At 45.2% G+C, this 23,684-nt stretch overlaps 1 protein-coding gene across 1 annotated transcript; it reads right to left on the bottom strand.

The window, feature by feature from the left end:
* Positions 1 to 2,083: 2,083 nt before the first annotated feature.
* Positions 2,084 to 23,261, bottom strand: LOC142578291 (cytochrome P450 2J2-like). Its single transcript, XM_075687688.1, has 6 exons — positions 23,069 to 23,261; positions 11,596 to 11,702; positions 9,920 to 10,227; positions 3,160 to 3,275; positions 2,243 to 2,382; positions 2,084 to 2,092 (listed from the first exon to the last, which is right to left on the bottom strand). Exons 1-6 carry the CDS (start codon positions 23,259 to 23,261, stop codon positions 2,084 to 2,086), a joined length of 873 nt encoding a protein of 290 aa, XP_075543803.1.
* Positions 23,262 to 23,684: the final 423 nt, after the last annotated feature.

A 23,684-nucleotide genomic window follows, 5' to 3' on the forward strand; every position in this document is an offset into this window, starting at 1 on the left:
AGGACACTGGCTTGCCGTCCTCACCAGACCTGAACGCTTAGGGCGCGCACACTATATAAGCGCTACCATTCCGGCTGAGCTGATGCGTGTGCGCTTTGGTTTGTGCCCGAAACGTGAAGCCAACCTTATCTAATATTTCACTGGGCGCTAACTATAGTCTTACACAGTACTTGGAATGGGGATTGCGTAGCGGTTGAAGATAGGACATAGAACGTCTTCTACAGCAGCTGAGCGTATTTCGAGAAGCAGTCCGCTGCATACTACAACAAAGCCTCGAGAAATGGACAGTGTTCTGTGACCTAAAACCAGCACTGCAACTCATCAGCAATTTTATCAATCACCATATAGACCACCAGTTTATGATATCATGTCTCTGCTTGCTGAAGCGTCCCCATCCGGACATACCATAGTGCTGCAGTGGATTCCTAGCCATTGTGGAATAGCTGGAAATGAACAGGCTGACGGCGAGAGCAAAAAAGTCGCGCGCTGATGGGAAGATTATAAAACCTAATTTTTCCTGTATGACATTAACGCCTTGCTCCATAACTCCATCAAAACATCCATGGCACGACAATGGGACAACCCCCAACATCATCAACAGCGCCTCCACAGACTTGAGGCTGGTTGGCGATTCCAGCTTCCACTTCCGTTGCGGAGAAGCTGAGAAACACTCATCCATGGATTACGGCTTGATGTGGCGTACATTCACCGATACCGTCACAGGATTGGACAAGAACGGGACCCTGATTGTAGCATCTGTCACACTCCCGAGACAATAGCTCACATACTTTGCGTGTGCCCTCAATATGCAGCTGAGCGAACAACACTTACGTCTAGTGTTGACTGCTTGTACTCCCGCTCTTTTTCGGAAGAAAAGATTTCAGGCGCATGAAGAAGAGTTGACCATGCCCAACGTGCGTCACTCACTCTTGAACTTTCTACGATCGCCTCTAGAACCTATGAGACATAGAGACAACGCGAAATGTGCTTGCGCGATGTCTTCTTGCGTGGACAAGATTGCTCTAGCATGTATTGTCTACAGCACGGATCCGCGAACTGGACGACGTGTACCATAACTACCCGACACCTACCTTTCCCTCCATTTCCCACTTCCCTTTACCCCAGTGAGGAGTAGCAGGCTAGAGACACGCTCTCCAGGCCGACCTCTGCTCCTTTCTCTTCATTAACATCTCCACCTCCTGGGTTTCATCTAGTGCACCATCCAGCTATGACGCCTGCAACGTTGTTGTTGGTGGTCCTCAGCAACACAGTGGTTTGAGACTCCTAGCACGGCCAGGGTGCTCTTCATTCTGCTTAGCAGAAACTGCCTTGGGCGAAGTGTCATGATGTCATGTCGCAGCCTTGTAAAGTTGGAAAACCGTCCGAAAAGGTTGAAGGACAGCACTAAATTTTATCACCATCAGTACGTCGGCACATGTCTGGTGAAACTGACGGGTTATTTTCTTCTTTTTCTCTCTTTTTGAGAAACGTCATGATGCATTAGCTACACAGGCGGATACATTGCGAGATATATCACAACGAGTAACAATTTTGGAGTAGGCTAGTGGTCAAAATATTTTCAAGGTGTTCAGTCATGGGAAAGAATAAAGTTTAGCCTAAAGATTCGATTCTAGTTGTCTGATGTAGGTAGAGCAGTGTATGCGTGATAACATAGCTAGTCGCACTAGGCGTTATAGTAGGGACCATGTAAAATTAAATATATGGTAAACCGCTGTGCTTAGAAATAATCGTGTTGGATAGGTTAGTGGGGTATTCACCACGGCTCAAGTAATAGCCGTAAAGAATGCAATGATGATGATGTTGTGCATGCTGGTGCGAAGTTATGTATTAAAATATATCACTCGGCCTGGGCACAATACTAAATTCAGAATGCTCTCATTGCGAGGGTAAACAAGAAATAATTTAATGTTGGCAAGCATATTCCTCCACTGAATTCACTGAGTTTCAATGCGTAAGAAGCAGGCGGTATCGTAAACAAATCCTTTAGAGTCAGCACGAGTGCAAAGGCGGATCGAAGGTTACGGCTCCTTGGTGACATATATAGTGCTTGTTTAAATAATAGTCATGAAATCTGGAAAAAAAGTTTGTGCAGGAATTTTACATACGCGCGTGGTATGTTGAACGGCGTGGCTATTTTCCAGCGGAACATCTCCCAGATAGTCGCCATGGTTAGAGGCATCGATGTATGGTCTTCCCAGCTTGGTAAGCGATTGCCACCTACCACAGTGTCAATCTCTTGTTGCAGCTCAGCCTGTAGTGTGTCCGCATGGCTGGCTAAGTTGAGCAGGTGCCAATGAAGATAAAAGGGGCCGCTGGTGGCCGCTCCCATGAGGATGTCAACTATGTTTCCCACAAGGTTATCTGCTATGAGAAGCATTCAGAACGGGCTACAGTTCTCCGCATTGTCCCACTTATATGCGCATCGTATACACTATGCGTCTTAATCTGGCCGTACGGAGAGCGATTCTTTTTCACATTCGTCGATATTAGCATCACGTGTTACTGCTGCTAATACACATAATTTGATGTCAAAACAAAGCAAGACATAGGATCGAAGTTGCCAATGCTTGATGGGGAACTTATTGGGCTAGTTGGTCGCTAAAGATGTTAGAAATCAGTGCGTGAGAATAGAGTTGGAATTCCCGATGCGCATTACATTTTATCTTCAATTGTGCGGGCGCTGTAGCACCCTTCTTATTTTTTATGCCACTCATGCCGACTCTTGGCGTGGAGGCTGTGGGACATGGTATTGCGAGAGTAAAGAAAGAAACGCTCATTGTTAGGAAAAACACTGCCGAAGCGTAAAGCTTATTTGTAATGAGTAATATGAAGATTTCAGGCACATATACACTAATACAAGGAAACTAAGTGCGACAGTATGAAATAGCTTAGTTATGTTTATGCACCGGCTTTTCTAGCAGGAACGGGATGCTGCCGGGCATGGTGTTATCACATGATGCGTTTTCTTGTTATGCATACACATCATATTCTTTTGTTTCTTTCTATTCTAGCTACTACGACGCTGGAAGGGAATACCACCGACCCATGCATGTTTTTTAAGCACCCAGTTATAGAGACAGAGGGTTGATTGTTCGGAATTGGCGACAGACACATGACAACTATTACAGGATGATGTACCTGTGAAATACTGGTTCTTGTGTGTCCCTGCTTCGTGGATCTTCTCCACGTACAGGTCGATGTAGCTCTTCGCACGCCCGCTATTATTTGTGTCCTCATTCGCCTGCACTAATTCCCTAGACAAACAAAAAAGAAGGTCACGTGTCATCACTCTGCTGTATTAAGTCGCAGGACAGAAAGAAAATTGACAGCAGGGCTATTTCGCTTCATGAGATTTTTAAGATATTTGCGGAGTGTCCAAGGAACAAGCCCCAACTTATAATTTAGCGTTCAGTGCTTATCGCAGTGAGCCTAAATGTACACGGCCCGAGATATTAGAAAAATCAGTTATTCAGCCTGAACAAGTGTGTGTATTTTGACTTACCCTTTGCTAATAGCAACTAAACATCGCACCAACCGTCAAAATATTTGTGATATTATGTCTACCGGTCTAGCTTGAAGTTAGCTCCTTCGACAATATTGTCTCTCTGCTCTGAATTGTTCAGCACTAAGGCAGACCTCGCACTTTATAACTCGTAGCACGATATGTAACATGCCCGAATCCCAGCATTTGCCGAAAAGAAAAAAAAAATGTTTGGCCGTCATTGCACCGACCTTTGAATCCAAATGCGAATTTTATATGACTGTTTATGTAGTTATCGCGTATCGCTTCCCTAAATTCCCGAATTTGTAGTATGTTCCTGAGATATATATAATTTTTTGCAACTTGTGCGCACCAATTACTAGAGCAGTCGGCTCTAAATTGTCCCGCTAAATTCTGTAATCAATCAATCAATCAATCAATCAATCAATCAATCAATCAATCAAATCTTTATTTCCAGCGACAGTAGGGGTCCCTTAGGCGAAAAGCGCCAGTAACACCACTTCAAAATACCTAAAGGCCCACGTACATGACAGCGGTATTACGATTCATACGTTCAAAAACACATTTACAGTAATCAAGTAAAAAATGCAGTTTAAAAAAATTAAGAAGAGGTTGAGCAAATACAACAGCGGAACAATTGAACAAATACAGTCAATATATAAGTACACTCCAGAACAGTTGTACATTATAGTTGAAATATTCAATGTTCATGTGACCACACGTCATAAAATGACGAAAATATACGTGTTACGAAGAGTATTGGAACATACTTGATCATGTTAGAAAAATTCAGTTAGAAAAAATTCAAGCATTTTTTTTTTGTAAACGTAGAAAAGTTGGCGTCTTTCTCTTCATATTTATTAAGTAGGGACGGCAGTGTGAATCTAGGAGACTGCAAAAAATAGGTCGTCCGGAAACGAGGAACAAGCCACTTGTCGGTGCTGCGGGTGGTTGAATCAGTGTAATGCATGCTTATATGAGATAAATCTTTAATAAACACTTTGAATTGTTCGTTTGGGAAGAAATAAGCATACATTAAACGAAAATCGAACATGCGTTTCACACTGAATATGTTATAGCGGGTAAACAATGTAACTGTAGATCTATTGCGTGGGACGTTTGTAATATACCGAAGTGCTCTTTTCTGCAATAAGTGAATTATATTTATGTTACTAAGGGTTGTGGTGCTCCAGACTAACAGGCAGTAATATATATGGGAAGAAAACACAGCGTGATAAATCTGAAGTTTAGCATTTTCTGGAAGAAAGTGCCTACATCGTGACAGAACACCAGCAGCACACGGTAACGATTTAGTCAGTGATTCAATATGACACGTCATGTCATATGAGCAGAAAAAGTGACGCCTAGAAGTTTATGTTTCTCCACTATTTCGACGGGTACTCCCTCAAGCGTTAACGATTGGTTCACATTGACTTCAGTGCCTCGGGATCTGAAAAAGACAGCTTTTTTTTTCGCATTTATTCGTAGGCCATTAGCTGTGGACCATTGCAGCACATCTGAAAGTAGACTTTGAGTTCTCGCAACAACTTCAGTTGGATCTTGTCCAGAAACCAAAATACTAGTGTCATCCGCATAGAGCAGGAATGAGGCGTCATTCTTTATCTTAACAATATCGTTTATGTAGATATTCAAGAGCATTGGTCCTAAAATGCTTCCTTGAGGTACGCCACAAGAAATGGTTTTAGAAGCTGAAAAACAGTTAGCAACTGATACGCATTGTTTTCTCTCAGACAGATGCGAACTAAAAGTGAATTAGCTACACCACGTACCCCATGAGCACTTAATTTCACGAGTAAAATGTAATGGTTTAGGTTATCGAAGGCTTTGCTATAGTCAATGAAAACGCCCAGCATAAGCTTTTTTTCTTCGATGTTATTAATTATCAGTTCTTTTTGAGCTAACAGAGCAGTCTGTGTAGATTTACCAAGTTGAAAACCGTGCTGATACTCCGAAAGTATATTGTGTTTGTTAAAGAAGCTATTTACGTGGCAGAATATTACCTTCTCTAATCCCTTGGAAAATACAGCAATTATAGAACTTGGTCGGTAATTATTAGCATCATTATTATCTCCACTTTTAAATATAACAGAAACTTTTGAGATTTTCATGAGATTTGGGAAACAGCCAGACTGAAAGACTAGATTGAACACGTAGGTTAGACAAGGAGCAAGGAAGTCAATTACGTGCTTAATCGCCTCTACCTGAAATCCATTGATATCGACAGCTTTACTGCTTTTTAGAGATAGAAATGTGCATACTATTTCTGCTTCATCTGTAGGTGCGAGAGAAATTGTGTCAGTATTATGGTAATTAATGTGAGCATGAGCAATGCTTCCCAGTGGCTGCACCGCATTAGCAAAGTGCTCACTGAAGTGCTCGGCCAGATGCACACCGGAAAGTTCGTTCCCGCTATGGGTTTTCCGTTAGAGTATTCTGACCCGCTTTGCGGTTCAATGCCTGATTGATAGCTTTCCAAACTTGGTTTGGGCACCGTCGACAGATGTCAGAAAACATGTGGTTATAGTAGGAGGCCTTTGGCTTTTTCAGCGCGGCAGTTAGTTTCTGTAAGTTTTAAAGGCCTCAAATTCCTTAATATCGGGTGTGCGCAAAATCTTCTTAAAAAGGCGACTTTCATTCTTGATCATTTTGATATGCTCGCGCCCTACCCAAGGTATTCTTCTTTCTCTGTTAGCTTTGGTGTTTACGTAAGGAAAACTTGTGTTGTAATGGCTAGTGAATATAGATAAAAACTCACGATAGCTCTAATTTGGGTCTAGCTTATCGCAAACAGAAGACCAATCTTCCCTCAGCATACGCATGCGGAATGAGGTCATATTTTTGCTAGACATACATCTATGTTTAACGATATCCTGGCAAGTTATTTCATTTTCAGTAGTTTTAGGAAAAGCGATAAAGACAGGACAATGGTCACTTACGCAGGCGCATACCGTGCCAGCTGCGCTTACACCAGTGTCTACGCTGACTATAAACAAGTCTAGTATGAACTGGCGAGTTGTCGTTACGCGTGTTGACGTAGTAATGACGTTATTGTAGCCACAAGCGTAAAGTTTGTCAAGGAATTCCCGGGAGGTCAAATTATCCTTGAGAAGGTTTATGTTAAAGTCGCCACCTATTAGAGTGTTGTACTGATGAAATGTTGAGTATTCTAATATTTCCTCAGTAAATTCCAGGAATACACTCATATCACCAGACGGTGGGCGGTAAAACGCCACGTACATGTTGATATTGCTCTTTATGCAAAGCACTTCATAGTCAGCCGTAATGCACGTAAGTTCCGGGATTATGTCGCAGAGCATGTGTTTTTTTACGTGCATTGCCACTCCGCCACCACGGCGGCCACTTCGATTGATAAAATAATGATTGTAGTCAATAATATTTAACATGTCGCTTCCCTCGTGATACCACGTTTCAGTCAACATTATCACGTCGAACATGAAGTCGAATTCATTAAAGAATGTGCTTAACTCATCGAGCTTAGTGGCGGCGGAACGTACATTGAGGTGATTGGCAGTGAAAATGCCCTGCGACTGCGCCGGAAGTTTAAGTTCACATGGCAGACAAAACTCTTGATTCAGCATCGTGTGTACCAGAAAATATAACACAGATTATAAGCATAAGCACCCTAGGCAATCTTGACGAGGTCAGAATCTGTTTCAATGCGCAACACTTGATTGGACTGTCTTGCGCGCGAAAATCTTCCCATTCTTAGTCCACACAAACTGCCACTGATTCTCCCGTTTTTTTCTGCAATTGCCTGTGCAAGCAGCCGCTTCACTGTCGGACAGAAATGCTCATCCACGAAGATTTGGGCTTCGCTGGAGATTCCTACGGCACGATTCCGAATGCGGCTCTTGCGGGCTTTCTCGAGGACATGGTCCCGTTTCTGCTTGTTTTGAACTGAACAATAACGTTCGTTTTGCCCTGCTCACGAGTCGGTACTCGGTGGCACACTTCTATATCGCCAGCAGAAGTGGGTTCGCCAACGACATCACCAATCTGGCCTACAAGATCAATGATGATGTTTTCATTTGTCTTCTCAACGAGGCCTTTTATTTCCACATTCGACCTGCGAGAGTACTGCTCGCCCTGAACAACTCGCTTCTGCAGCTCTACAATGATTGACTCATATTCACTGCATTTAGCCTTCAGCCTGTCATTTTCCTTCCTTAAGCTTTCTCTCTCGGTGCGCCCTGTCATTAACTGTTGCTTCATTGTTTCAAATTGGTTTTGCATGAATTCAAGTCCCTCTTTCATTTGTTTCATCTCGGAACGTAGTTCGCGCAGGTCAGAGCGTGCATCCCGTTACTTCTGTGACATCACCAAGCGTAGAAAGTGCAAAATGTGCAAAAAGAAATTCAATAAGCTAAATGACACAGCAAGTTGGCAGCGGTGACAAATAAAATAAAATAAAACGCATATGTAGCAGACAGAGAAACAGCACCAACCTGTAGTAGAACAACCACTCTAATTAGTCCTGCGTCTACTGGCTGTCACCGCTGCCAAATGCTAGGATGAATGTCGAGGGCTTCCTTTTCTATTCTTGCTGATGCACTGTGGGTAGCTTCCGGGTGATGCCGATGCGTTGCATTTCGTGAACCCTCGGTGGAGGGCACCTTGCACCTAGTGGTTCGTCACGTAGCTGCACGGCTGCTTCCGATGCTGCGCCGCTGTCAAGCTTCCTGTGTAGGACACCCTCGTGCTAGCAGCTCCTTGCGGTGAGTCCCAGGTTACCTGTAGTAGAACAACCACTCTGATTAGTCCTGCGTCTACTGGCTCTCGCCGTTGCCAAATGCTACGATGAATGTCGAGCGCTTCCTTTTCTATTCTTGCTGATGCACTGTGGGTAGCTTCCGGGTGATGCCGATGCGTTGCCTTTCGTGAAACCTCGGTGAAGGGCACCTTGCACCTAGTGGCTCGTCGCGGCAAGTCTCCGGGGTTAATGGCGCAGAGGGTAGCTGCAGGGCTGCTTCCGATGCTGCGCCGCTTTCAAGCTTCCAGTGAAGGACATCCTCGTGCTAGCAGCTCCTTGCGGTGAGTCCCAGCTTACCTGTAGTAGAACAACCGCTCTGATTATTCCTGCGTCTACTGGCTGTCACCGCTGCCAAATGCTCTGCCAAAAGCTATGCGATATCAAATTTTATTGGTTTGACTACAACCATGAAATACGTCTGTCAGCACTGTGCCCTATACATTTACAGTACAGTCTCAGTCAAGTCATGAATGACAAGGTACACATAAAACACGGGGAAGGTGGGAGATGGAAATTGAAGACGATGAGCAAAACTAGAACAAGGTGAAAGCAGGAGCCAACGTTTCAGCAAGTGGACTTGTCTTCTTCAAGACAACATATGCTTTCCTCGCCACAGTATATATATTTGGGGCTCTTCTAAAGAGGAGAGGGTGTAAGGTGGGTGGGTGTGGCAACGAGGGAAGGTGTGTTAGCGTGTCGAATTGAGAATAAAGCAAAGCTGTGCACAAGGCCGCGGGCCCGGGCGTCTGTCAACCACATGTCAACCACATGTCAACGTACGCATGGTAGTCGACATGTCAAATGCTTCTGACATGCCGGCTGGAAAAAAACAGAGGAAGAAAGAAACAAAAGGCGGTATTTCAGACGCCGCCATTAGAGAACTAGTACGTCAAACTCTTGCCTTTGCTTCGTATTGTCGATAAATTCGAGTTCGCCAACTTTTGTGGAACCCGTATGGTTTCCCTTTGTAGCAATCGCTACGATTGGGTGGAGGTCTCCTTTTCCCTTTATTAATTAGTTCCGTCCACCTTGCGCGTTTCTGGAAAAATATTACATCAAGTTCTTGCCTTTGCTTCGAGTTATCGATAAATTCGACTTCGCCAACTTTTAACGAACCCGAATGGGTTCCTGAAAAGCTGCCTATATTTTTACGCTAGGACTCGTACTCTCATAATTAATCTTATCGGCGCATATTTTTGTAGCCGTAGTCGTAATTTCTACGCAGTAAGGGCTTATGCTCATACTTCCTTTATCCCTATTATATGAAACTGCAACGTAGCTGAATTCACATCTGGCAGACGCTCTAACCATTCTCCTATTTCAGCGTGGGACACTTTAGCTATCAGGAAGTGCACTGAGGGTCGACCTGTGAAATATAGCTTTTAGTTTTACACTACGCATTGCCATTCACTCGGCGCGTGAAAATAAAAATTTGTTTCGAAGTCTTGAAAGACGCATTCCTGCAGTGAACGGAAATCGGCTCGCGATCGTGATATCGATGCTGCAAAGAGGCAACCCTAGATACTTCTACATATTTTGCCAAGCGTGCCATGCGAGAAGATACGGGCGCCGCTAGCAAAACTTAGCTAAATACCCCAAAGTACCTGACCACGGAGTTGAGTGTCGATATAATATGGCGACGCTTTGCGCTGACGGAGGTAGGCCAGAGAGGCTCGATCAGCATGCGTCGCAGCCAAGCGGCGCGGTGTTCGATGGGCGCAGCTGCTGCCTGCAGCCGGAAACCTGACAGAGCCTCCTGCAGCGACGCGAAGTGCGGATCGTCCAAGTCGTAGCGGTATCCCAGGAGAAAGCGGCAGATGCAGTTAATGTGGCTCCTGTGCCCGTACATGAAGCTCGAGACGGGACGGCCATGCTGCGAAGCCAAAGTGTCCGCTAGGTGCCTGGCTTCGAACTGAAAGATTGGATTAAAAAAAAGAACGAAACTGGTAACGTGGTTCACACTTAATAAAAGTAGTGTTGCAGCAAACGCAGTGAACGTAAGAGAGCTAATAAAAAAGGCAGGTCACAAATATATTAGGCAGTGCATGCGACGGGAAACGGCAGGCAGAACGCATGTACTCGCAACTAATGTTCGAAAGATTCAGGAAAATTTCTGCAAGGCTGGTTTTTATACCTTGATATCAATTATTTTTTAAAATCAGCATTAGTGCCTGTTGGCTGGGTAGATATTAGACCGATATCGAAGCTTCAGTTCTTCATTCAGGTATCCTAAGCTCACGACTGCATTCCAAACACCTACACAACATGAACCTGTAACATTAAAATCTGTGATTTTGATTCCATAACCTGCATACAGACTTTTTTATCTGAAATATATGTTAGGACTGCTGTGATATTTGCTCTGCTATTGTCACAGAGTCTTCAGATTTGGTTCATGCATCATATCTGTCTTGCCTTTCTGATGCCATCAGATCAAAAGAACAAAGCGCCTCCTGAGGACGAGTGTTATCTGCAACTAGTAAACGCCGAAGCTTTTGTTAAGAGCTGAGCCTTAGACAAAGTCAGATTTTATTTACTCAAGATACACAACAAATTTTATCTTACCCGCCGTAGTTGCTTAGTCAATTCGGCATTTCGCTGCTAAACACGAGGTCCAAGGATGAAATCCCAGCCTCGGTGGCCGCATTTCCATGTTTCCATGGGGGCAAATATCAATGTCGCCCAAGAGCCGTGGATTAGGTGCACGCTTATAAAACCCAGGGGTTCAACATTATTCCGTAGTCTCCCACTACTTCGTTCCTAACATTCAGACAGTTCATAGTCCTAATCAGACATAAACAGACAATTGGAACTAAATTGAAATTTCATACGGGCATTCGTTGCATCAATGTACATGTACTGATGAAGCACAACTATTACGATTTTGTTAGCTTTGTAATTTGGTGAAGATGAAAATACAAAGTAGGTTATAAATTACCACGCCCTAGGTAATGTTGATACTTATCTTCAACCGTATTCTGACACTTTCTTGGTTAGGCTTACCATTCATTTTTGCACTTCATCCCCAGTGTTGCTGAACAGGACAATGTCATCTGCAAACCGAAGGTTGTTGAGATATTCGCCGTTGATACCGACTCTTAGCCCTTCCAAGTGTATAGCTTGAATACTTCTCCTAGGCATGCAGTGAATAGCGTTGCAGAAATCATGTCCCCTTGCCTGACCCTCTTTAATAGGCAATTCTCTGCTTTTTACGTGGAGACTCAAGGTAGCTGTGGAAGCTTAGCGACTCACTATGGGCTCTCAAAGTATTGCGTCATACCTGTATGTGCTGGCGCATGATCTCGCTCCCGAGTCCAAGCTTTGCCAATGCTCGCATGGAAAAGTCCCTGTTTTCTTTCCACTGCTGTCCACTGAAGGTCGAAAAACCTGTAAAATAAGGCGTAAACAGTCTTGCGAGGAATTTAGCGATATTTCGCTTCACTCCTAATATAAAAGGAGCTGTTGCGCGACTCGGCGCATTGGAAGATGTAATTCCGTGGCAATAATAGTTCTTGTTTCATTGTATTATTAGGTATAGTTCAAGTTTGTGAAACGGGAGCTTTAAACACTTGCACGATCACTACTTGAATACCATTGAGATCAGCTTAGGAAGGAAACTAAGGAAACTAAGGAAACCGCTGATGGAGCAAGCATTTTGTCGAAGAGAATCGCCTTCGTCAGGAGAGGCAATGGCGTGACGAAAACAATCCTCCTTAACAAAATATTTCCTCCTCCCTAGGAGCTCTGTTATTCTACCATGATTGATCACTTGAATGATCTATTTTCCTGTGAAAAAATTGTGCCAAATCTGTTTAAATAACGCCTGTTATAGGGGCTATTATGATTGTGATGTTCACGGGGTAGAAAAATAATAAAACATCAAATTGACATTAAATTTCAATGTGTGTAGTACATCCAGGCATCATGCCCGCACTAGAAACGTTGGAATAAACAAATTGTTTAATCTTTTTTCCTTCTAACATCAAACAACAAGTATGAAACAAGGTAAAGAGGGTGAGGCACAGCAATTTTGCTTTCTTCTCCTCGTATCTACGCAAACGTTCAAACAAATATTGTATATTTATTCAAGAATAGTATATTTATCTTAGCCTGTCCTAGTATTCACAAGGACTAGTGGGGCAAACTCTAACATTCAGGTAAGAGTTCGTTTTAAGGCTCCTGAAACAAAAGTAGTAGAGGTTGAAGTAAAGTTCCAATTTATTAGTTTTAAGGCTCCTGAAACAAAAGTAGTAGAGGTTGAAGTAAAGTTCCAATTTATTAGTCATCAGTGAGGGCTTGTCTAAAGATGTCAAAGATTTTCGGAGCTTTCCTTCTCTTCTTGAGCTAAAGAATGCAAAGTTATTAGTTTTCTTTTGACTGCCGATCCGATCAAAATTCGACGCCTATGTAGGTCAAGAAAAGACATCTGTGGCGCTATACCATAACGCTATTCCAAACTTTTCTATTCTAAATCTACAATCAGGTCTCCACGATTGGTCAAAAAGTTTTCGTTCAACCCTCAACGTCTCCTGTTTTTAGCGTGACATCAAAAAACCGCGAAAGTTCACCACGTCAGTCACGTGTACGCGTTAAAGACGCATTAGTGTGCCGAACAAAATTGAATGTTTTTCTGAATAGCCAGAGGCTGCCCAGCTCCGAAAGAAATAGAAAATGACTGCCCGGCGATCGCTCAGGAATTGCTATTCGCACCTGCCGGTGAGCATGGATTTATTTTCGTATGCTAAACTTTCTTGCGCGGCAGTAAAACGTAATAGAGCCCTTTCGGCACGTGAAAGACTTCGCTCTGCCAACTATTCCATGCTGAGATTTCGTTCTAGCGGCATTCCTAACCTCCCGTTGCACGCCGCCGCGATTTTCGACCAGCCACCACAAGCTAAGTAAAGGGAAGCGGACCAATCGCAGACGTCGATACCACCCTCTTCATTCGGTTATTTATTTTCACTGTGCTGGCTTGACCGCATAAAAAACCCCTCCCCTTGAGCATCCTCCTCGCTTCTTGTCGGCCGCTGAGATAAGATAGACCGCTCAGTGTAGGCAATGTTAGTTGTTTTGAAAGCGAACAAAGTGACCTCCTATGAACGAGGAGAGCGCTTGATTGTGCTATTCAGACAACGCTACGAGTCACTGCCCGATGCTTGCGTTGTGTTACTTAAGTATCGTGTAAGAAGCTCGGGATTGCGATTGGGATTGCTGGTCGATTAAGCCGCGAGTTAGGACCAACAGCCATCAGGCGTCGCGCTAGCGTTCGAGTCACAAGTGCACACAGTTACCTCATGCTGGTCGATTAAGCCGCGAGTGAGGACCGACAGCCATCAAGCCTCGCGCTAGCATTCGAGTCGCAAGTGCACACAGTTACCTCATGCTGGTCCATTAAGCCGCGAATTAGGACCAACAGCCATCAAGCGTCGCGCTAGCGTTCGAGTCGCAAGTGCACACAGTTACCTCATGCTGGTCGATTAAGCCGCGAGTAAGGACCAACAGCCATCAAGCGTCACGCTAGCGTTCGAGTCGCAAGTGCACACAGTTACCTCATGCTGGTTGATTAAGGCGCGAGTAAGGACCAACAGCCATCAAGCTTCGCGCTAGCGTTCGAGTCGCGAGTGCACACAGTTACCTCATGCTGGTCGATTAAGCCGCGAGTAAGGATCAAAAGCCAACAAGTGCTGCGCTAGCGTTCGCATCGCAAGTGAACGCAGTTACCTCCGAGCTGCCTATTTTCCCTTTCCATAGCAGTTACTGTAGTTGCAGATCAGTTTTTAAAACTACTTTCTAAAACATTGCATTATCTTTGCGGTGCACTCGCGCAATTGCTACATTTCAAGATGTTCAATGTTGTCCCTGTGATTACATTTAATTGCGTTGGATTGATTTTTCATTGTCACTTTCATGCTGTTCCAGTCCCATTTTGTTGCGGGCAATTCCTTTCTTTTTCACTGCTATTATGTCCCCCCATATCCTTATTTACTATTTCTTAAACCTCCCTTGTTTTTTGTGGTCCTATGTAATTGCTACCTTGCTAAGTTTTTTTCTTCCTTAGTACAGTTCCCTCAATGTACTTTATGTGTGCCCTCCGTCCCAATATAATACTCATATTTGGGGCATTTGGGGATGTTTGGACAATAATTAATATTTAAAGTCCGAATGACTATACAGTCAAGCTGGTGTCAGCAGTAGCAAAGTGTAGTTGCTGTCATCAGATTAGCAGTACAGCGTGGCACCAGAAGGAATAGATACTGATAGGGTACAAGCATAACACAGAGAACGCATTTAATGTTTTCGATGCATGAAGCTGGTTTATTAGCCTAGCTTGTGTGTGGACTATGGGGCACAGATTGACTGGTGCTACACAGACGCAGCAGGTGAATCCTCTCGTCGAACGATGGCTCCAAAACAACCAAAAATTGCCAAAAAAATGTCCTTCAGAAACAGGCCGCACATCCACTCCGGGTGGCTGGAGCGGCCGGATGACTACGAGTACCGGCATGCACCGCTGCAGCGGTGGGGTCATGAAACTGGCCCGTCGGATTGGTCTATTGAACCTCTTCATAAATAATAATGCTGCTTGACAGAAACAAGTGTCTGAAAATGGTGGAAATTAATGGTCGGCGCTGAAGATGAGGAATAACAAGTCATTGCTCACTCTAATACCACGGCGTGTTATATGGGGATATGTTATGGCATGATAGTGTTGGGACACCACTTAACTGATTGCATCCCTTCTTTTGCTGGAAACTGTCTACGCGGAAGCAAGCGTCGTATATTACGCGTCCATTGGCTGGGGGGAGGATGGTGAAGCAAATAGTATTTTTTTTGTCGCCGAGACGGTTCCACAGGAAACATAGAGCAATTAAAGAAAAAAAGAACATAAACGTAGCAAGCAACACTTACATGGTATTTCTTAGGCGTAGCAAAAGAAAACAAAAATATTTCAATAGCAAATTTTCGTCACAGTTTACACCACTTTTCTCCAAGTCTTCCTGTATAACTCGCCGAGTTATAAGTCGCCGATTGTATGAGTAAAATGAAATACCTGTCTTCAGCCACTTTCGCTAACCAAAACATTCTCTGCTTATATATCGTTATGATGTACGCCATGGATTGACTTGGAAACAAACGCATCAATGAATATAAATGCTCATTACATCATGCGTCGTTGTGGTTATGTCTTACAGATATTGCTGGCAGTATTTAGGCCGTTGTATATTTACCTTTTTGGGCAGAGCTGAGGCCCCATCTGGTGGGGCGGTCCTGAAGCTCCGGTCTGGAGAAAATTTCCTTGATTTGTTCGTTGTCATTAAGGATCACGACGTCCACAAAACCTTGTTTCAGGCTTCACACCATATGCGAACCGCGCAGGAACACATGATGGGAGAAAACGACGTCGGTAGTATATAATTCCCGTTGGCTCAGATATTTCTACACAGCAGGTGTACGCGTGTGTGGAAAAGAGATAATGTCAGTGTGCTAATATAATGTTGGAATGGCGCTACTTTGTTTTGTGGCGTGTCGTTGAAAGGCGTCTTTAAGTAATAATGCACTGCGAGACGGTAGCGACAGACAGCAGTGTGCGGCGCTCGATTATTCGAAAATTATTAGAAGGCAGCTCAAAAGAGGCGATAATAAAACTCCTAAATCCAGCTCACCAAGAACTTCACGTATAGCTTCAGCATGTTGCGTGCTTAAGTATATGAAGAGGTGGGACAAAATATGTTGCCTATATTTATTGCATTGCCTCAACTGCTCTTGATTTAAAACATATATTACATGACTACAGTAAGCCTGTATACATGTGTCATAGCAAAATGTTCTTTAAAAGTCACAATTTGCCACCATTAACAATACGTGACTGATACTTTACCCGACAATGGGGCCGTATTTTTTTGACCACTGGAGACACTGCTTTAAGGAAATGCGGCCAGACGAGAAGTTCAATTTTCCAAGCACAGGCCAACAGAAAGGACCTGGCGGTGTCCTACGCGAGTGGTCCTTGGCTAAATGGCGCAGTAATGTTGCCAAAAGTGCCGCTAGGACCAACGTGACAGCAACGATGTACACTAAACTTGTGCCGAAATCTAGCACGTCCTGTAAAGAAAGGAAAACAGAGGACATGCCCCAAATGCTTATATCAGACACGCGCGCACACACACACACACACACACACACACACACACACACACACACACACACATATATATATATATATATATATATATATATATATATATATATATATATATATTATATATATATATATATATATATATATATATATATATATTATATATATATATATATATATATATTGCGTTTTGCCATTTACTTTCCGGGGTATTTCTCTTTACCTACTGGACCTTGCTTGTGAGTGGTGGCACTGACTAGCACTCCCAGGATTAGTTCTAGTAGATAAACGAAAATACCTCAAAAAGTGCATGCAAGAACTGCGCCGCGGTAGCTCAATTGCTCAGGAACATTGCACACGTAATGCGTAGACGTGGGTTCGTATACTACCTGCGGACTGACTGCTTTTTTCATCCATATTCATTTCCGTGGATGTATCATTTATTTAATTAAAATAATAAGTAAATGTAATCTTCGCCTATGTTGTCCTTGGTGTCTGGCATATGCTAAAGGGGATGAAGGCTATAGCCTACACGTTCACGAGACATTCAATAAATTACTTGGAATTTTCATGCTAATGCGTTTTTACTTGTTTACTCCCACCAAAGTTCGTGAGTTCTATTGCTTTAATAAATTCTCTCTTAATTACTTGTGCCCTAATTAACTTCGTCCTAACGCCAAAGCTCGTGGGTTTGACAATCACTCATCCCTGCTGGTTGCGTCAATTTTGGCGCCATTGAATTTTGGTCCAACCAAAGGATGTGCATTAGAGTGCCTTATTTTCCCCTAATTAACACCAAAGGTCGTGGGTTCGAATCCCACCAATGGTCGTGTGTCCGAGGGCCATAATTAACTCTTTTTTTGTTACCTAGTTAACCGACCCCTAGTTAACACCGACGGTCGTGGGTTCGACTCCCACCAGAGGTCGCGGGTGCGACCAGCAATGGTGGTATCATCAATTTTGGTGCCATTGAATTCTGATCCCGCCAAAGGTAGAGGGTTCGACTCCCACCACAGGTCGTGGGTTCGAGTCCCACCCACAGTCGTGGGTGGCACTATAAATTTTCATGTCATCATGCCGGACGGTCAATTTGTCGATACCAGTCGGAAATTTTTCGACCCACGAGGCACTTAGGGTTTTCGCCTAAATAATTTAAATGACCGAGGTGATGTCTGGAACATCGAGTGGTGGGTGCTATCGTCGACAGTTCAAATTACAACAGGTGGAAAATACTGAATATTCAAAGTTGTTTGTGGGTAGCCTCAAGTTGTTTCCCGGCATTTGACACCATAACCTGTACGGCTCATTCCAAGAGCCATTTCGGTTGGCGCTTTTGTCCGCCGCCGCAGCTGCAGGTGGCCGTTCAAGCTATCGTCAGGAATATGCGAAATTCGGTGGAGACCTTTAAGGCTGCTTACGTGTAGGAATGCGAAAGCATTTGGTCCCTTTGGCGAAATGATTGCGACTGACGTTTTCAACGTGTATCAATGTTTCCTGCTAATTCGGTGCGTGTTCGCGGATTTATTTGGCACAGGCCGCCTCATTTTATACACTCATGACCTGGCGTCAAGGATCTGGTGCTCATGACTCATTACCTGGTCACTCATGACCTGGCGTCAAGAGTCCCTCGCTGTAGATACAGCACCGATGAAATCTGAAGAGCATGTGACGAGCGGGAGGCAGCGCGCTCATTTTATAAGCTCAAGACGTGCCACCACTTCCTTCCCATTGGCTGCGCTATCATGTGCGCAATGACGCACGCACTAGACGCATCAGCCAAAACCGTGGATGCGCCGTCGCGTCGGTGAAGCGTGCCCATCTCGCACACCGGGGGCCCGCGTTCGATTCCCACCCAAATCGAAATTTAGCAAATTTTCTCTTCAAAGCCTTTACTCTATTTACAGGAACCTCCCTGAGAAATTTTACGTCAATCCGCGAATTCTTAACGTGGTTTTACTCTTTGCGCCGTCTTCTTTTGCTAATTCAATGGGTCACTCCCCCAACGCAGACCATGGAGGAAGGAACAACCTGAGGAGAGGTCCTACCCTGTACGCTCACTAGGAGAAAAGTGTGGAGGGAGTCACGAGGAATGTTACAAAATAGTGACTACACTATAGGGGCACAGTGTTGGCTTTCTTTTATGGCTGTGTGCGCTCACACGTGTGTTGTTCCGTGGGTTTCGTACCGCAGCAAAAGCGTCGTATGGGCAGGTTTGCGCTAGTTTCTGCGTTTGGTTTCGCTGCGTTACATAGACCGTGCTTTTCTTGTTCTTGCTGGGGCCAGGCGGGACTGGAGAAACTGAATCGCGTGAAATGAACGCGCATGCAGCGCTGTACACAATACACCGCGCCACGGGAATGACCACGAACGAAGGAATATCTGCGGGGAACTTCCCCATTTTAGCTGAAACCGTGCTAACGTGCCATTGCAGATCAAAACCGCTTGTTTCAGAACATGTACAATGAATGCCTTGCGGGTCAATGACAGTTGTGCAGGGTCCCTGCTTTTGACAGCGGATGATGCATTTGCGGCACGTAGAAGTTTATTCAAGAACGCATAATCCTGGGGGCTTTAGAACTTCGTGTTCGTTACAACTTGCTTTTCTGCGTATTAAAACACATGTTGCTCAACTGTTGCTTGCTTTTCGCTATACTCGCGACAACACGAACTCATAAAACAAGAGCGCGTTCGACGATCATACACACCTGCGCAAGTGCATGTACAGGTAGAGTTTCACGCAGAATATGTGGTTAAGTTTTGCTGTCCTCGACATCGGCGTTTTCAGAAGCTGCCTACCCGTTTACCCACCTGTAGTGGTTTCTGTCCTCGACATCGGCATTTTTAGAAGCTGCATACCCGTTTACCCACCTGTAGTGTTTTCTGGTCTAGAAGCGCAGGGAAGTGAAAGCTACCGGATACGCTGCAAAAGGGAGCAAGGTTCCACAGAACGTACACGTGCGAGCACGTGAAATGGCTGATACATGGTCGCGCGTGGGCTGAATCTGCGCGCGGACTGAGTGGCACCATCCGCCGGCTACGGCATTACTTCAGTTCCGTGATGCTCCACTTACCGTTGGAACAATGCACCTCAGACCGCAGTCAGCGTATCTAAACGCGGAGTCAGAAATGACGTTCTCTTTCGCCTCCGTGCGGGCGCGCTGTTGTGATAATCTGTGGCAAGCTGATATTTGTTCAATAAAACTCGAACATGTTCGTATCGCCACATCTCTAATGTATCTCGTAATATCCTAATGGTCCAAGGTTATCTAACCTGCGCATTACATGACCGGCCCAGCTTCATTTTTTTCTGTTAATGTCGACTAGAATGCCGGCTATACCCGTTTGCTCTCTCATCCAAACCGCGCTCTTTCTGTCTCTTAAAATTATGCCTAGCATTCTTCGTTCCAGCACTCTTTGTGCTGTTCTCAACACTTCTCAAGCTTCTTTGTCAGTCTCCAAGTCTCTGCCCCATATGTCAGCACCAGTAAAATGTTCTGATTGCACGCCTTCCTTTTCAATGATAATGGTAAGGTCTGACAAGGTCTGCCAAGGTCTGCCAAGGTCTGCCAAGGTCTGCCAAGGTCTGCCGTATGCCCTCCAGCCCATTTTATTCTACCATTTTCCTTAACTCCTTCTTATCTGCTTAAAGAAACACAATAAACTTATTCCAAACAAATTACAAAGCGAATCACCATTCTTGTTAGGTCATCATTATCAGCCTAGATTCGTCTCGTTGTCCCCGAAGGGAGTGACTTTGAAGATTAATGACTTTCTGCTTTCAAATCTCTTTTTTTTTGCTGGTCAGTTTTCGTTATATCTGGAGTGTAATTTTGGAATCTTCGATATGTCCTCCATATATATTGATGCACGTGACCTTAAACTTTAGTTGAAAGTTAACCCCTTCTCCTGTCATTTTTTACCCCCGTGTAGTGTTGCCTTGCGCTGTGCACGCATCATTACTCTAATTATGCCCACTGCTAGACCTAGGCTTGTCTGAGAGATTTAAAATTGCGGTCGCTGATTCAAACTTGAGCCTGCAAACTTCTCATTTTCATCGCACTATTAATTCTCTGTCGTCCTCGAAAGCGCTTTTCCTCCTTTGGCAGCCATGGTCTAAGTAGAATACTCTACAGGTTATTTGTACTTCGCATTTCATAGCCTGCTCGGCTCCATTTTTATAACGCACACCTTAGGCGCCCGTTCCTGGGGCGGGCGGCGTCGTCAAGCAAACAAGCCCAGCCAAAGATTAGGGCGAACGCGGTGCGCAACGGGGGATGTAAAACAATTATGCAGATGCGATTCACTGTGGGAATCAATGTAAGCGAAGATTTCTGTTAGTTTGCTTTATTTACGGTAATTAGCGGTGATCTTGACGGCGAAAGCCTAATTTCTTCGACGTTTAGTCTAGCACGAGAGTGGTGAGTTGATGTTAAACGTTACCACTGCTGTTTGTCTGCGTAGTACACAGAACGCACAGGGAGACTTGCTTGTTTGAGGCGCTGTTCGTGCTCCATATTTCATAACTTCTGAGAGGGTTGACCATTTTCACGGCTTCACATAGCACATCGCATTGTGGCAGAAGTATTAAATTTGAACTGGATTATGGGGCTGTACGTGTCAAAACCACACTCGGATTACGAGGCAAGCCGTAGTGACGGACTCCGGATTAATTTTGACACTCTGATGTTCTTTAACGTGTCCCAAAATCTAAGTGCACGTGTGTTTTCTATTTCGCTCCCGTCGAAATGCGGCTGCCACGGTCGCGCTCAAATCCGCGACCTCTAGGAATTCCGTAGCCTCAATGATACCACGCCGGGCACAGAAGTTTTGATTTGACGGTCGACGGACATGACGGACGTAGTGTCGCCTGGACCTTGCGGTGCGCCTAATTATTGCGGCTCTCCTCCTGCACGCTCTGCGTAATTTGTCCGCTTGGCATATTTGCAGGGTGCTTAATTTTCAGAAACAGCAGGAACGCACTGCACCAGACCTTGAACTTCAGCTTATCCAGTTTCCCCGTAACCGCTGTCGTATAGCAGTAGGGTTTCCTTGCCTTCTCGCACCACCTTCTCCGCCCCTCCCCACTTGTATGGGACCTGCCTCTTCTCATCCCTCCTCTGTACAGTTCTATCTACGTCCTCTCTGATGTGGCACGTTAGTAGAAAGGGAAGCGCTGCGGTTTCGCCAATGCTCTTGAGAGGGGTCACGGATAATTACAGCCGTGAAGAGGCTAATGTGGCGACGCCCAGGGAGCTCCAGAGGGCATTAGGCACATTCGACGTGGGGGAGGGGTGTCCAAACGAGTTTCTAGCGTCGCCTTTCCTCTCTCACTCGCTTCTGTCATGTACACACACCCTCTGAACACCCTCACCCCGCCCCCCCGGACGTGGTGTGCCAGACAGCAGCAGCTGCAGCAGCAGTGGGAAAGTCGAAGGAAGAGGCAAGGAAAGCTTCACTTTAAAAGGCGTGAGAGCGAAGAAGCACGAGGAGGAAAGCGGAGAGGTGTGCGTAGCGGAAGCATGAGTCGGAAAGCGGAGGATAAGGTGAAAGGGTGAGAAGGAAAGCGGGGGGCTGGCAGCGGCAGGTGTGGAGGAAGCGCGGAAACATGAGTCGAAAACCCACTGGCCTGGGCTTCGGACCCACTGCGCATGCGCTACTTCTGCAGCGCCGCTTGAGAATGCGCTCCGCACGAGGCACATGGTTCCGTGTTCACCATTTTTTGTCTGAGCAGTGAGAGACGCAACGGGTGGAAATGCGTCGTCTGCCGCTGCTCCAGAACGAACTGCCCGAGCAGAGGTTTAGCGCCGTCACCGAGAGCACCCTGCCGTTCAGAATCAAAGTCTTTGCCACAGTATATGGTGACTTCAAAACACGTAAACAGCTGCGGTAAAAACTTGAATTAGGGAGTGTCATAATCGTCGGTGAAATGTTTTACTCTTAATATGAACTGAAATATCGGTTAACACCGTTTGCCCTCTATTCAACAACGCCGTATTCCTGGCTATTTACGCCTAATATTTTTCCTTCCTTTGCTCCTTGCGCCGTCGCCAACTTCTCCTGAAGCTTGCTTGTTAACCTGGAAGTTTCTGCCCCATATATCAGAAGGGAGAGAGTGCAACGATTGTAAACTATAATTCTCGCGGATCGCGGTAAGCTGCTGGCTTAGAAGCTCAATGCCACTCAATATATCTCCTTCTCTTGCCAGCGAATTTAACATTCCTTTGGTTTTCCGCCTTTTAATCTTCAACTGTGCTCTCACACTTCATAGAATAGACTCCTCAATGATTTGTTGCAATTTTTCCCCATCATTTTTGAACAGGGCAATGTAATCTGCAAACGGTTTACGTTGCGGACATATTTGCCATTGATCCTGACTTCTAATCCATCTGTGATTATTGGACCTGAAGTGAACTATTTTTTTTAACCTGTAGCTTGTATGTCGTGACTTATACTTTGGCTGAGCCCATAATTTGCGGGAAAAAAAGAAAGCGACGAGGGGCGAACAAAACGCAGGTGAAACAAACATGAACAGAAGCACTAGAATAGAGAGAAAAGAACGCAGAAGCGAGGCTGCGGAGCCAACGTGTACAGGAGTTTGAGCTGCTAAGCCAACGGGCCCGTGAAACCAGCACGTGGCCGGTGTCAAAGACGTCCTGCAGCCGTTCCTTCCGAGGGCATGAGACCGTAGATGGCCGGCTGGTGCAGCTGCTGAGAGGCACCCGATGTGATGCCGTTGCTGAGGCCTGTCCCGGAACCGAGGGCGATGCCTGCTTAGCGGCGCGGGCTGGGGGTGTGAAGTCTGTCATTGAGACGAGGCCTACCAAACGCACTGGATACGGTGCCCGTCACCTGGCATAGATCAACCCAGAGAGGCAGTTAGCTGGCCGCTGAGGCTGCGGACATCAGAGCTGTCGAGAGCAGCACGCGGTGTTGCTACCGTGTGCCGTCTACTAGAAAGACAGAAGAATCGTGTCCCCACTAGGCTCGCCTCTAGGAGAGCCTCGAGGAGACAAGAAGCGTCCCGGCGTCCTTCAACCATGAGGTCGAAAAAACTGTGAAACGTTTCTAACTTTCAAACGTCGGGCGATCGGGATGTTTCGATTGAACGTTGGCCTTAGCCTCGAGTTGCACGTGTCGCACTGGACCTTTTTATATCATAAGAAGCCAACAAACACTGACACCAAGGACAACATAGGGGAAATTATTTGTGCTTAATAAATGAAATAAGG

This window comes from Dermacentor variabilis, chromosome 4 (genome assembly GCF_050947875.1).
Source record: "Dermacentor variabilis isolate Ectoservices chromosome 4, ASM5094787v1, whole genome shotgun sequence".
In the NCBI taxonomy this organism is placed as follows: domain Eukaryota; kingdom Metazoa; phylum Arthropoda; class Arachnida; order Ixodida; family Ixodidae; genus Dermacentor; species Dermacentor variabilis.